A 15623-nucleotide genomic window follows, 5' to 3' on the forward strand; every position below is an offset into this window, starting at 1 on the left:
GTACAGATAAAATAGTGTGTTACTTGTGACTGCTTAACTTTCTCCATTGACAGAACCTTATCCCCACTTACTAGTATCAGTAAAAATATTATCTAGAGGGGAATGGTCAAATATTGCTCTTTATTGTGTCTTGACTTATGGAGACCAAATGCTGTTTTACAAAATATTATTACTGGGAAAATTAACTGGTTCCACACCACTGACTGTGAAAATCAATTACTTTAATGCGCTCACACTCAAATTAGACTGTGTTTTTATCACTTTTAGTGAAAAATTATGCTACTGAGTTAAAAGATTGTTTTTTTCCTAGTTTTAGATCAATTAAAAATAAATAGTTGTCATTTCATACCATCTTAACAAACAGAGGCAAATATTTTTACCAAATCTATGGACAGCAGTTTGCAAGTTATATCACAATTCTTCTATTAGATTAAGGTATGAACTTTGACAGGGCCATTCGAACACCATGGCCAGGCAGCTGAAAGGTGGACCTCGACCTCTAAAGCTTTTGACTAAAATATAAAAAACAATCACAAGGGAGAGCAAATGTTTTCCTTTTTATTATAACAACTTTATGTAAAATCAGTAGACTTGTCACACGATCAGTGCTTGATTCTATCATCAAAATACTCACTCTGTATCTACATATCTCCTATCATTAGCTTCTTACAAATAATAATAATAATAAAAAAACAGAGGCACTCCCTATTCAATTCTCTTGAATATTACTAATCAGGCAAGAATTAGGGTTGTTGTTTGAGGTTCGTAATATACACATGCAGCGATGTCGGACCGCGGATTGGCTGTGTTTGGCATTCTAACTGAGGTCTTATCTTGGTCCTATAGGTTAGAGTGATGGAGCTTTACATGTGTGGTGCCAGTTGCAGAGACTTCAGTGTCCCTGCTGTGACATCCTCAGGATCTGAAGCAGCAGGCATTGTACCTCTTCATCCATGCGACCCTGTTGAGCAAAGTGCCAAAGCCCATTACCAGGGAGGGATGATGCTGTAAATCTCTGGTCTGATTGCAGCAGCATTAAACTATTACATGAGCACTGACCATTTCTGAATTTCTTCCGCATTGGGAACTTTAATTGAACTCTTTCAGACACTGGCCAACCTACTAATAGTTGTTAGTTAAAAACTACAAGCTAGGTCAGCTCAGGTAATTTTTAAAGATGTTCTCCTACCTTCAAATGTTTAAACAGTATAAGGCTAATCAACAGATTAAGCTGATTTCTTCTCGAGTCTTTCATTACATTTCTTTTTTTTATTACGTATACTTATCTGGCCAAACTATAATTCAACAAGCCGAGTCGCTCATAACCTATTTTGTTCTCCCTTTTTTTGCAGTACAAATAATTTGATTATCTCAGGAATCAAACCAAATATGAATGCTTTGCATGAAAGAACCACATGAAATAAACCACATATACTCAATTAACCACATGTAACAGACACTTAACAATGAGACAGTTTTACATTTATTTTGTGCATGTACATGTATTCTTAACTGACCTGTACAGCTGCTAGTAAATGTGAGCGGTACACAGCCACCACCTGTTTGTGCTTTCTCTCCCAGTCCTGGAAAAAAGATCACTTCAGAGTTAAGAGCCAGAGTATCTGATCCTCAATGTACTGATTAGAGATATTCTGATCTGATGCAACCCAAGTGTTAAATTTGGTCTATTTTTACTTATCTGTACTGGAGTACTTGACTAAGCTCAATGTCTTGATCCAGCTTTGTTGTTGTATTATCTGTGCTATTATGTCTGCCACACCCCTCACAATCTATATAGCAATTTGTGCATGTAAAATCACAGCCATACTGCCCAGGCATGTTATTTTTCTGACCCAACAAGTCTGGGTTTTAAGTCAAAAGCCCTACAAGGGATTTTGCAGTGAAAGAGAAAGTCTGTTGTCTGCAACAGTTCCCTGTCAGCCTGAGTGATCTCACCTGAGAGCAATTTACATTTTCCTACATTCAAAACAAAGTGGTAATGTTATAAGCAAAGAGAACAGTTTTTTTTTCTACGTTTGAGTATGATAACTAGAAAGGACTAAAATATGAGTTAATTTATCAACAAGTCTTTTCAGGATTAGCTTAGCACTCCAGCAAACTCCTTTGCATGAAAAACATTATCAGCATGAAGTGTTTATTGAAGAACAATATTTCTCATCTAAATTAGACATGCACAATTCTGTCAAAGGTAATCACTGACCTGCCTTTACCCACACAGGACCTTCAATGAAATCCAATTCTTAATCTGTTTGATTTATTATGATGTTGGTCCCACCCTTTGCAGCTGCTTTGTCAAGGTTTTACTCATTTCTCACAGTTCTTCCAGAAGCGCATTTGTGAAGTCAGACTGATGTTGGATGAAAAGCATTCATTGTAAAGGTGTTCAGACAGGATAGCATCTGTTCTTCTGCGCCCTACTGGCTTATCTGTGTTCTTATTGCTGTTGCTTTATGAACTGGTGTATTTTCACGTTAAAACAGGTGGGCAACATCCCCAAACTGTTCTGACAAAGTTATGAGCATGAAACTACCCAAAATGTGTTTGCAACAAGAGGTAATTCAATCTGAACCAAGGGATTGAGTTCAACTCCTAAAATCATTCCCACACCATAATTCTATCTGCACCTAACTTTACACCTGACAGAATGCAGTGAGGTAAGTGCAGTTTTCCTGACAACTACTACACCCAGATTTATAGTGCGGCTTCAGCCCACTGCCTTCCTATGCAAGTGAATTAGCTGTCTGAGTTTTTTTACGTTTGTTAGAAGCACCTGGATGTGATCATAGTGTGTGGAGACCGAATACCTATGGCATTACTATATGCTTAGAAACAACAGACTGTCCTGCACAAACTTCTGCTGAAACAAAACATTGATTGCCGTTATCACGCATACACTTTGGATTAATTTGTGTGCAAAAAAATATTTAGATTTATCAATACATCCCTAAAACTGATACAACAAATATTTATGGTATTCATATTTTTCCACATTAAACTACCTCTGTCACATTTTGCTCACCTGCAGCTGTTGGGTCAGTATGCCAATCCTGTTCTGCAGCGCCACCTGCTGGCCTGGATTGCCATGTTGCGTGGAAGAGGACGAGGGAGGGGATGGGCTTCCGAGAGGAGGGGAGAGAGCTCCCAGGGCCTCTTTGAGCCGGAAGACTTCTTTGGAAAGCTCTGTTATCTAACCAAACGTCAGACAAGACGGGATGAGGAAGTTTGCCATCTCGAAACCTCAAACGACTCTTGTTGGTGCTACACCTGGAGCTGTACTCTGTTACCTTACGGTCCTTCTCTTTGACTAGACCCTGGGACTCTTGGATGTCTTTGTGCAGCTCCTGGATGTGGCTGGACTGGGACTGTAGCTCAGAGAGCTGCTTCTGCACCGTCACCAGCTGGGATTCTGCTGCCTGCCTTTCACTTTTGTGAAATAGCGCCTCCCTCTGCACCTGGAATACCTAGACCAGATTTACAATAAATGCTATACGAAGCAAAATTATTGTCAAAAGTCAACAGTCTAAACATTTGAACTTTCTGATTACAGTTGTAGGATTCTTTCACCTTCACAAGCCAAAGATATCAATGTATAACTTAGATTTTGTTTACATTATGTCACAATACAACCACAAACTTTAATGTATATTATCCTGACAGTCTATGTTGAAAGACCAACACAAAGCAGAGCATATTGTTAAATGGAATGTTAAGGATGTAGAGTTTTATTTCTACAAAAATTAGAATTTGTAGCATGACTGTACAGTATGTAAATTAATGCATATCCATACGTAAACCTAATAAAACCCCTTCAGTCTAACTCTGTACAATTACCTTTCACTGCTAGTCTCATTACATGGCAACAATGACAGGCAACGAAGAAGAAAAGCAACAGATGAATAATGTAAAGGGTAGACGGAGGCCCCAAAAGAAGCACGGCTCAGTACGTCACAGAAACAATCACATCTACTTTGGCTTTAGAGGCCACTGAAGAGGACTGATGACAGACCCGGTAACATGCTGGACAAACCTCCGTGCATGTCTTCTCGTGTTTCCTGGTGAGGTCGTTGAACCGTGCTGTGATGGCGTTAATCTCCGCCTGCAGAGAGAGGCGCAGCGCCTCGTGGTCTTCCTTGGAGATCAGGCCCTGTTGTGCAGCCTTCTGGGACTTTAGCTCTCTCAGCTCTGTCTCCTTCTCACCGAGAGCCTCCTGCGCCGCTGCTGCACTGCTCTCACTGGCCTGCAGGGCGTGCTGGAGCTCTTCCTTTCAAACAAGGAAGCACAGGTTAGCTCTCATAGTCTCTACAAATCTGTCCAGGGGAGATTTGGATATTATAAACAAACTGAAGCAAAAGGGGGAAAAAAAATTGTAGGATTTACTTGCATTACTTTTTTTTTTTTATTGCTTCCTTCTCTGCACTGACCTTGACCTTCTCATGTTCCTCTTTGGGAATGGCGTCTTGTTTGCTCTGCAGCTCTGTCTGGAGTTTAGCTGTCTGCTCCTCAGCTTGAGCTCTTAATGTTTTCTCCTCTTGGAGCTCCTGCAGAGTTTGAGCAAGCTGCTCCGACACGGCAGACAGTGCCTCTTTATGCTTTGAAAGTGGCACAGCGTCTTTCAGCTGCAGGGCGTCCTGCGCACGGCCCTCCCGCTCGGCACACAGGTAGTCCAGAGCCTGGGCTGCTTCCTGCCTCGCCACCTCCAGTTCCTCCTTCATTGCTGCCAAAGTTTGCCTTGATCGATCTGACCAGACACAGTTGGAAGACAACGGAAGCTAAATTGTCAATAAACACAGACATATCCAATCCAGAAAAGCAAGCCAACCTGATATGACGGAGGGCTCTGAGCTCTCTGAATGGCCATCCTCCTCCTCTTCCTCTTCATCTCCACGTCGAGGAGTTCTGAGTCTCTCCAGCTCCAGGAGGGCATCATTGAGCCGTCGAGCCACGTCTGCCCTCTCCCTGGCAAGTTGCTCGCACTGGAGTCCGAGGGTCACCTGAACCTCGTCTAGCTCTGAACGGGGCACGCACATCCTCAGCTCTCCCTCCAGTTCAGCCAAGCGCTCCTGAAGGCGCCGGACCCGGTCCCCATCTCCTGCCGCTGCTCCCTCTTTCCCCGGAGTCCGGCTCTCTGCCAGGGCTGCCTCCAGTTCGACAACTTTGTCACGGAGGGACTTTACGCTCTCCGCTTCCCCTTCTTCCTTGAGCACAGACTCACTCTGAGCAGCCTGGAGTTCCTTCACTTTCTCTGTGAGCTGTTTGATTGTGTCATTGTCCCGGCTGCTCTGACTCTCTGCCTCGCCCTGTCGCTCTGCGAGCTGCTCCTCCAATTCCGTCACCCTGACTCTCAGCTGCTGCGCCTCCTGGCTCGCACCTTCTTCTTCCTCTGCAGCCTCGGCAGCTGCTGCACTAACGTTTCCTTCAGCGCACTCCACAGAAAGCACCCCAAGACGCATCTGCTCTTTTAGCTCCTCCAGCTCGGACTGGGAGGAGGCCAGCTGCTCTTCTAGACCACGCAGCTTTTCTTCCAGAGCTCCTGTGCTCTCTGGATCGCCACCTCCATTCTGAGAGCTGCCTTTGCTTCTGCATGACACGACAACAAAGTGACGTCGACACATGCAACTTCTCCGCAAACAAGATCAAAAGTCAGTGTCTAGCCATGACATTTTTTTGTACTTGTAAATAAATAATCAAATCTCGTGAATCTAATTTATTATTACGACAAAGAGGATAATTTTAATATAAACTTTTTCTTTAGCAACCTCGCACAAGTGCTTTAGGATAAAAAGAAAACCATGGTGCTATAAATCTACATAGAAGTAAATATATGGCTTCTTTTTTGAATAAAGGACCTTTAAATAAAAAAACCTACTGGGATTTTGAAAGAGATATTATTGTGCTGATCTAAAAATAGACGATTCATGGCTAAGTGAATCGCAGAAGCTACACTGAGATGCTTGCGATGTATAAATAAAGTCAGCTCACTGCTCGTCAGAAACGCTGTAGGCTTCCAGTGAAGCCTGGGCCTGAGAGAAGTGCTCCTGAAGAGCTTCAAACTCCTTCCTCAAAGTCTCATACTGAGTCACGGGCACCGAGTCTGAGCTGGTGGTCTGCATGTCCGTGTCGTCCTTCTCAAACATCTCCATCATCTGTAAACAATGCAGAAAGGATCGCAGTCGTATAAGATGAGTTAAATCTTATAGGGACACTTTTTTTTGTCTTCCTTATTTGTGGATTTTATATTTACACTGTAAAAAAAAAAAACTTTCAGGAGCGGACTTTTGTTTGCTCAAGTGACGAATAATGCGTGTCTAATATTGCACACATATGAAAAGTCTACTACTATTCCTTTTTGTACTTTAAATTATTTGTGTATTTTAACACATGATTTTATTAATTCAAAAACACTACATTTGTTCATTGTGATTTTCTTTGATCAAGATTTCACGCAGGCTCAGATTTTTTCTGTCAATAGAATCTCAGATTTCGTTCTGGCTTGAAAAAAAAAACATATAAAAACCATGAGGTTATTATGGCCTTGACTGGGTCAATAGTTGACACCATACTTAATTTTGAAGCTCAGAGTGTGGGAGCAAAAATTATTGATTAAAACCAGTTTTGAAATGGTCCCTCCTTTAAAAGTTTAGTATGCATTTAATTCTTAACAGGGCTTAACAACTTCAAACCTAACCATATATATTTAGCTTTAAAGCAGTAAGCCACCAGTGTCTACCTGCGAACCAAACTCACTTTGCCATTTGCTTATCAGCCACTGGAAGAGGTTTCTGTTTCTTCTTTCTATCCGTCCTTACAAAGTCTATTCTTTTGGTTTTATCCCTGATCTCTGAGCTGATGTCTCTCTGCGAGGTCTTTTGTCAGGCAGCAAGGCTAATTTTACACTCTGAGCCTGTGATCCCTGTTGCTCATATTTGCAGTGGCAAACAAACAGCAGAAAGCTGTTTGTTTGCCAAACTTCATAGATAAATAGTTCTATTTTCTGCAACCAAATGAAGGGTCCAGATGAAGGGTGATATTTACAAAATGATTCCATCTGATGCTAATTTGTTCAACCTATGTAAGCGTGACTCTCTCAGTGATTCAGTCATCAACTGTCTCTGTCTCTCTGTGAGCTTCTCCTCCAATTCCGTCACCTGCAAGTGAGTGCAGCATCGTGATGAGATTTTTTTTTTAGTGATTATCCCTAATGTGCGAGTCAGGAACATTCAGCAGGAAACCCTCCATCTAATTGACACCACTATGCTGTTTTTGCCTTACCTGCACTTTAAGGACAAGTTCGGCGTTCTGTGAAATTAGTTCCTCTATTTGTTTCTGCAACTCAGCGACTGATCCCGGGTCTGCGGGAGCAGGAGACGGGCCGGGTGAGTCTGCATCTGTTTGTGAAGAGGCTTCGTCCTGGGCAGGGGACGCTCTGGAGCGCTTAGACAGCAGCTTCTCTGCAGGGAACATTCGGGAGAGACCAAAACAAAAGTGAATCAATGGACTTCCAGACAGGTCTGGTGCAAGGAAGTCTAGCCATGTTCCATTCCTAGAATGGGAAAGTTCTCAGGATTGTATACCAGGGAAGTCCAGCATTTCATCCATATCCTCTGAGTCACTGGCCCCAATTCCATGAGCCCCCTTCAGCTCCTCCAGCAGCTTGTCCCTCTCAGCCTCTGCCTCCTTCAGATGCTGCTTTAGTTGGGACAGCTATTGTGCACACGTATAACTGGAGATTAGAACTAATTCTTCTTATTTAGTTTATGAATAAAGTTGATTGAATGAGCAATAAAAGCAGAAGAAAGTGCTTTTCTCTAAAAGTCTGTACCTCCTCCAGAGCAGATAGGGCGCTCTGCTGCTGCTGCTCCAAGGCCTTAATCTTCTGGAGCAGGCGCCCTCTCTCCAGACGCAGCCGTCGGATCTCCTCAAACACTTCCTCATCCTCTGCCTAATCCGCACAGACAACCACGGAAATCAGAGACACAATTTCATGCAGCGTGAGGACCAAAGAAATCATGAAAATGTAGTAAAAGTAGAGCTTTACCTGAGATGATTGCTGAGTTTCAGGGGGCTGGGGAGATGGAGATTGGGATTTCTGGGGCTCAGGGGATTTGGCAGGGAGAGCTGGACTTGAAGACTTGGCAGATCCAGCTGAGAGGTCCTGGATCTTTGGGATTGGAACAAGAACAAACAGTGTCAATAGAGAGATGACACCGCCAAACAAATGTTTACCAAAGGAATATCTATCTTCTTTATCTATAGATAAAGAATATCTTTGTCTGGTTTTGTCTTAGGTAAAAAGTCAGCAAATGACAACAACAGGGTGACTACACCTACTTAAATTTGCCGACATCTGCAATCAGACCAATAAGTGAAAAGTTTTAAATAACCAGAACTGTGATAAGTGTGGTTAGATGACAATGCATTTGTATCTTTCAATCACAAAGGAGACTGCTAAAGAAAAACAATTTAAAAAAAAACATTTCGAAAGCTCTCCGCTAGAGAACTGTGCAGAATGTTGAATATTGGGTTGACTAATTCTCCACAGCAACTATACTGCCTGTCCCCATTGATTGTTTGGGAGATATCAAAAAGGAAGCCTTTTTGTTCCTACTACTAATACTTTAGACATGCAGAGTTTGCAACATTGCTTACTGTTCAGCATGGTGTAGGAGGTGTAATGATGTGGGACTATTTCTCTTCCAAAAGGTTTAGGTTTTGAAGACCTTGTTGGATTGAATGACATTATGAATTATTTGAAATAAAAGGACAACCTCCCCAAAAAAAACCTGCTGGTCTGTGCTAGAAACTGAAAATGGTTTGATGTTGGTGGTCCAGCAGGATATTGATCCAAACAGAAATAGTTCACTAGACACAAAACAATTAATTTCCCATGACTAAGTGTCAGACCTAAAACCTATTGAAAACATGTAGTGAGAGTTAAAGAAATGAGCGCATGAGAAAAGACCTTTAGGAGTCCTGATGATCTGGAGATTTGTAGGAATAATGATCAAAGATGTTGTGTGAAATGTTATTAGGAAACACTAAGTGCTGCCCTTTTGGCAAAACATTATATACGAGCAGCAGCAATACCAATAATTAAGGTACACATACTTTAATAATCATCCAAAACATATTTCTGATATGAAATAAAAGATTAATTTATTCAAATCTGTACTGTGGGTGACATAACAGTAGATAGCAAGCTGACATGATGAATTAAGGCTGAGAACTATAAATACTTGCCATCTGCTGAAATGATTTTTATAGTACCTGGAGAGGAGAGCGAGGCGGTGGAGGAGCTTTCCGTTTTCGGGGGGTTGTCCCCCCTTGCACTGATGAAGCGGCTGAGGGGATTTGAATGGGCTGTGTGGGAGTGAGAGGGGGATCACAGACAAGCAGAGGTCAAGCTGAACTTAAAATAAGAAACAGAACAGACGAAAACCCAAGATAACAGAAAGGGTAAAGAGGAGAAAAAGCCATGAAAATGAAGACAGCATACTGAAACAATGACTTCATATTGGAAACATGCACAATATGATGGGCCAAAATAAGTCATGGTCTCATAGATGGAAGCAGTGATGCAACACACAACTATGCGACATTACCTCCTCGCCTGCGCTCTCAGAAGCTATGTGAGCATTGAGGAAAAAGACACAGTGAGCTAAAAGTAAGAGATACATTGAAATAAAAAGAAAACATGGTGAATTTTCCCCTGCCACCAGTTCTGTCATTGTTGTCTGGGCTTGTTGATGAATCTCAAAGTAAATCCACCAAATGAAAAAAATATTTTGTGGTTAGGCTGAATGTGCACATCAAATCTTCTTTATTATCACGACCCATCTGTTTTCATATGCGTACACAATCTCACTGGGCAAAATGTTTTTTTCTTGTTTTTTTTTTTTACCCTAGTTTACAACACCCCCAGTTGTGCTCCTCATCAAACAATTACAGCTACTTTCTGGGGAAGCATTATGTAAGACGAATAAATGGTTTAGTTAGCTTCACAGGAGAGCCTGTGTAACTTTTCAGGAAAAGAAATGCATCCACTTAAAAAACAAACAAAGAAAAAAACAAGAATGACACAAAACACCCAGAAGGCCTTGTTTTGTACCTGGGGGTACTCCATCCTGCAACATGCGAACAATGCATTGGTTGCCTGTAGTTATGGCATAGTCAGCAGCTTTGTGGCCAAGTTGGTCAACCAGTTGTGTGCTTGCGCCCCCTCTCAGTAGAGCCGCTACAGTCTCGACACTTTCACTCTCACAGGCGAGCATCAATGCCGACCTGACCATCAAAAAACAGTCATTAGAATAATAAATACCAGTGTTCGATAATATCACCTAAAATATATATAAATATATCACCTAAAATATATATAAATATATATATATATATCCTGCAATATATCCTGCAATTAACCTAGTGGAAGCTAGTTTTAACCAACCTTTTAGTTCACTCAAAAAAGTAAAGTTCACTCTATTAAAAAGAAAGTCCATTATATTTCCAAAAGCCGTCTAAAATGTTTTCTCCATCTATGATGATTGTCTTTGCTGCGCAAATATTTGAAATTAGAAGATATAATTTAATTTGATATCTGGATTTATTTCAAGAACTTCCACTTGGCGTTTCAGAACCTGCCACTGGTGTAACAGTGAGAGCCTGTGATCCCAGCTGGATCATAAACACGCAACTAGTGCAGTATTTTCTAAAACTTGGGAGCTCTCCATGCATTATGAGTCTGACTGCTAAGAGAATAAATGTAGAAAGATATGTCATTCGTACTGCAACAAATTCTTTACTCTTGGAGAAAAAAATCTGAGCAACAATGTACCTCCCCTGGTTGTCCTGCGTGTTTGCATTGGCACCTCGACCCAAAAGAAAGACACACAGCTCCACTCTACTCATCTGGGCCGCAAGAACCAGCGGCGTGGCTCCGTCCTGAAAAAGACGTCATTCAACCATCACCGAGAGCATTCCACTCTTACAACAACCAAACAACACATAACGTAGCCAGAGTCGTCAGACTTACATTGTCCTGGACATCAAGGTTGGCTTTAAAGTCCCACAGTGTCTCAGTGCTGGACAAACAGCCACTGATCGCTTTACGATCCAATAAAAAAAATAAAATAAATAAAAGAATAGCATAGAACAGCTTCTGGAATGTTACGACATTGTATGATTCAATCAACTGGTATCAGCATCTTATAATGCTTAGATGCAAAGCTTTGATAAGAAACTCTAAAGAAGAATTTGATATTTGCAGATGACACTGCTGGTACCTGCATGATGCAGTGGTGTCCTGCCAATGCTGTCTGTGCAATCTACCGCCAGTCTCTCCTAAGGCACCACACAAAACAACCAAACGATAATATTCGGCAACATTTTTTTCTTTGCATGACCTGCATCAGATACAGTGTCGCTGATTTTTACCTGCAGCAGTCGCTTTAAACACTCGTGCTGACTATTTTTGGCTGCAAGATGAAGTGCGCTGAAACCTGTAGTCAGCAGGTTGCAAACAGAAAATAAAAATGTATGTTTGCATATCTGGCAGAGGCTATTCTTAGCTTAAAGGCTATAACATGCTTCGCATAATCAGATATCATACCAGCTCCGTCTGTGACACTGACGTCTCCTCCATGAGATATGATTACCTCCAGGCAATCTAGTCTGCCTCTAGATGCACAGAGGTGGAATCTGACAGAAGATATACTAACAAGTCAATTCGAATGAGAAGAATACAGCTGGTTTTTACTGATATTTCTTGTCTTGATTCTTTTGACCAAATATTTTCAAGTCAAAATGAAGGCATATTTTAGTTTCTACGTTACAAGAAAGACCACAGGTATATTTGAAACTGATAACATTAAAATATTAAAATTAAACTATAGAGGTTATGCATGACAAAAGACGAGCTTTCTATAACTCTTGATCAAAATTTGTCTTCACTCTACTTAGGTGACATAATGAGGCAATCAGTAGCGCTAGATTCTACTCAGGGGTATCAGATTAAAGATAATAAACTTTTCAGATTTTATTTTGTAAAAACACTTGAAAGCTATAAACACTGTGTTGTTCTTATATGGAAAACACCAATGATAGTCATCATAATAATTAACAAACACACTAAAGTTTGTGTTGGTAAAATTCCAAAATGGGAAAAAGTTTTGCAAGGGAAAATCATCTGGAATGATTCCTGATAATAAAGACAAAATCCTGTCTCCAAGTCAATGTTCCTAAAGAAGACATGTTTCATGAGCATAAGGCCATGCAGTAAAGAGTGAATTAAGCTTGTGCACAAAAGCTCATCTCAAAAACGTTTTCTTTCTTAGTAGAAAAATTATTTGTGCTTAGGCAATTATGTGTTTTCTTGTTTCTTTTAAAATATCAACAGCTTTAATAAATAGTGCTAATAAGCCAAGACTAAGTAAAGCAATTAACACCGATAACATTTCCAGCATTTGTAAAGATAAAATGTCCAACTTACGCTGACTTGCCCTCAGCATCCAGCTTGGTTGGACAGAGACCTTTTTTGACAATGAGGGCAGTAACTTTGTCAGGTTCATTCTGTTCCACAGCCTGCAGCAGCCTCTCGTCACTCTTGCTCCAGTCTTGACTCTGTGGGCGAGGGAGCCAAAACAAAATTTCACCACCCTCCAGGTCAGCAACGCCCCAATGAAAACTGAGAACCCACTTTATACAATGCCAGCTAGAAGTTTACATATACTCATTAGTGGCATGGATGCCATAAGTTTAATATTAGCCTTCCTTCACCATTCAAGAAACAATTTTGATGTATTTTTGGAGTCATTGTCACATTAAAACACCCAACTGTGTCCAAGTTTCCCTCACCTGACCAGAACTACCACCTCCGATGAAAGGAAATAGGTCAGGATATCACTTAGAACAACTAAGAAATCGCCAAGGTTCAAGTCTGTCATAAACTCCAGGATTTTGGAACGCCAGTGTATGCACTGTGTAAGAAGGGCAGTTCGCATCACCATGGGTTGAAAGAATGATGACATAGAAATAGGCAACATCTACCATGACTGAAACTTGCAGTTGCCCTCTCAAATATTTCTGTGAATGGTAAGTCCATTACCATTCACAGAAATATTTCATAGTCCAAGGGAACAAATATGGAGCTATTTGCCCACATTTGTTTGGGCAAATAGCTCAAACAACAGTGCAGTACATTGTGAAAGAGTCAAGGTAAGGCTTCTGAAACTCAGAACATAACAGCCACTGTCGTGGTAGTGATAGCCGCTTCATAGTATGGGCTTTAGCCAGGGACTACTTTTCACATTGCGAATGATGGGATTTTGACATGGCTGGGTGTTCCAGCAGAAAAATGATCCAAAACTCACACTAGAGATTGTTTTCAAATGGATGAAGCAGAGCAAGGGTAAGCTTATGGAAAGGGATTTTTCAGACTGTGGTCAAAAGCTAGATTAGTTCAAGAGCCCTAAATTAATTCAAATTACTTCTAAGTAAAAGAGTAATCAAAGATATAGCTAGTAATATGGCTGCAAAAGTGCATGGTCAGGGTTCAACTTACTCAGTGACGAAATACCAAATGCTAATAGGAAATCTGCTATTTTGACTGTCTAAATTAGAGAAACCCATGAGTAAATGTAAAATGTTGCACTAAATTTGTTTCTCGTGTGAGAGAAGTTACTAAATTACTTTAGAAATCATGCCGATGATGAGTGTATGTAAATACCCGACCAGCCCTGTATCTCTCAACATTCAACACTCTGTTTTAGAAGATGTTGTTCATGTAAAAAAAATAGTTCCAGCTAGTACTATTCATTGAGATATGTTATAGAAAGCAAAAAAAACTTTACAATTACGGTCAATTTTTGTTCAGAATTTTTACAAACAGAGACAGAGGATACCTACTGGCAGCGGCAGCAGGCTGAGACAAGGACAGAACCGCTTCATTAGGCTAAAAACAGGCTGCTGGGGATCCATATTGCTAGCAGAGAGTCAACCAAAACTAAACACTGCCAGAGAGTACTATTTTACCACTGTATGCCACATGCCTACGTCACATTTCAGTCTCTCAGGAAAATCAATGAGTTTCTAGAAAGAAAAAAACCTTCCAGAGGTCAGAACAACATCACAGCAGAGATCTGCATAGCAGAGAATCTATACTAGTTTTAAATCCTACCTCTGGTGATCTATAAACTGTCACATACACACATCGACACAACCCCTCCCTGTCTTCACAACACATCCCAAAACAGCATCCTCTGTCCAGATTCGGAAACAAGTCTCCTTTCGTCTTGCTTCAACTGCATGCACTGGCCCGGCCGGTCCGTCCATGACAGTACCCCTCCCTCCTGTCCTCATTCTCCAAACTGATCATTTCCCCTGCTGCCTTCTTCTCTGTAGCAGCTCCCTTATTTGCTACCATTAGTTTTTGTCAAGTCCTGCACAGTGCTCCCCCTCCCAATCCCTGCTCCCCTCCTGCAGCATAGTGAGATCTGTTTCTCTGCAGCTACAGAGCGGGGCCTGTGTGATGTGAGGACTCAGCAAAAAGAGGGGGGAGAAACGTGGGATAAGCTCCTGCTTGCCCTGCTTGTTCGGGTGGCGAGAGCCTGTCTGCGTAGCTGGCCTTAAAAAGACCCCTAACCATGTTCACCCATATTGGTTAATCTGGTTGTCATCATTGAATTTGTAATTTGGTCCCTGTAAAGGTATCAATGAGAGTGTCCAAACAAAACATACAAACCATTAGAGGGAGTGTAGCTTTAAATTTATGTAATTATTGATTTATTAGCTTGTACAAAACAACAGTTCAAAAGTCTGCAATTGAATGCTACATAATTTTTCTATTAACCGCTGCTTGAATTCAAAGTGAAAATTAGAAAAAGAGTGACAGACATGAAGTAGGGCTCCTTTTAGTGTGTTTGAGTCAGTGTGTCTGCATGGGCTACATGTTAATAATTGAAGGCTACTTGAGATCACTGGTTATAACAGCAGCCTAGTGGCAGTTCTGCTTTCCTGCTGTTTAGTGACACTGTATCCTAATACATCCCCCTCAGACTCATTTAAAAAAAACTGCAGAAAGCAACTAGCAAATGTTGTGGGTTGAGAGAAAAATAACTTTCATGGAAAGTGACATGTTCCTATAAAGTTCACACACTTAATCCTCAACAATGTCCACACAAGATGCCTCTTACCTCATTCTTTTTAAACTTTGCTTTGAGACTTTTCATAATGTCTTGAACTGGAATGCAAAAAAACAACATTAAAAACAGAAATTGGGCGTTGTTAATGAATACAAATTTTAATATCACAAATAGTCCCATAACCTAGGAAACAGCAACATTCTAAAACACTGAAGGCACTAACCAAAGACTAAATATTAAGCCCTTTTACAGTAATAAATTAAATAGTAAATCTTAGCTGACAGGTAAACCTGCCGCCTACCTGTGGATGTCAGTGCAGTTCCAGGTAGGTTTTTCACTTGCACTTCAACTGCTCACAGAAAAATACTGAATTCACTGCTGACTGCTCGATGCACAAACAGGGCCCGCCCCAGTCCCAAATCAACCAATCAGCAGCGCGCACAAGGCCGGATCAGCGCTTGATTGGCGATGATG

The 15623-nt window shown here is 41.1% G+C and overlaps 1 protein-coding gene across 7 annotated transcripts; it reads right to left on the reverse strand.

Annotated features, from left to right (window-relative positions):
- Positions 1-62: 62 nt before the first annotated feature.
- Positions 63-15530, reverse strand: ankrd24 (ankyrin repeat domain 24). 7 transcript variants are annotated; one of them, XM_008406967.2, is made up of 23 exons: positions 15451-15530; positions 15201-15247; positions 12500-12630; positions 11621-11709; positions 11446-11510; positions 11295-11352; positions 11045-11115; positions 10847-10953; positions 10127-10299; positions 9621-9643; positions 9286-9378; positions 8057-8179; positions 7841-7960; positions 7593-7722; positions 7291-7469; positions 6001-6164; positions 4841-5598; positions 4443-4759; positions 4049-4282; positions 3306-3482; positions 3041-3208; positions 1518-1583; positions 63-961 (listed from the first exon to the last, which is right to left on the reverse strand). In XM_008406967.2, exons 2-23 carry the CDS (start codon positions 15234-15236, stop codon positions 893-895), a joined length of 3351 nt encoding a protein of 1116 aa, XP_008405189.1. In that variant the 5' UTR covers positions 15237-15247; positions 15451-15530; the 3' UTR covers positions 63-892. The 7 variants fall into 7 exon arrangements, with proteins under 7 accessions (XP_008405189.1, XP_008405187.1, XP_008405186.1 ...); XM_008406965.2 differs by lacking the exons at positions 15201-15247; positions 15451-15530 and adding exons at positions 13915-14097; positions 14186-14202; XM_008406964.2 differs by lacking the exons at positions 15201-15247; positions 15451-15530 and adding an exon at positions 13915-14238.
- Positions 15531-15623: the final 93 nt, after the last annotated feature.

The sequence above is a fragment of the Poecilia reticulata genome, linkage group LG4 (genome assembly GCF_000633615.1).
Source record: "Poecilia reticulata strain Guanapo linkage group LG4, Guppy_female_1.0+MT, whole genome shotgun sequence".
NCBI classification, from domain to species: domain Eukaryota; kingdom Metazoa; phylum Chordata; class Actinopteri; order Cyprinodontiformes; family Poeciliidae; genus Poecilia; species Poecilia reticulata.

Excerpts from the sequence above, each read along its gene's own strand:
- ankrd24 (XM_008406964.2), bottom strand. The coding sequence starts at position 13,986 with ATGGATCCCCAGCAGCCTGTTTTTAGCCTAATGAAGCGGTTCTGTCCT. Across the intron at positions 9,379-9,620 it reads CTGAGAGCGCAGGCGAGGAG|CCCATTCAAATCCCCTCAGC; the intron begins GTAATGTCGCAT and ends ACTCCCACACAG. Across the intron at positions 4,283-4,442 it reads AGGAACATGAGAAGGTCAAG|GAAGAGCTCCAGCACGCCCT; the intron begins GTCAGTGCAGAG and ends CTTGTTTGAAAG.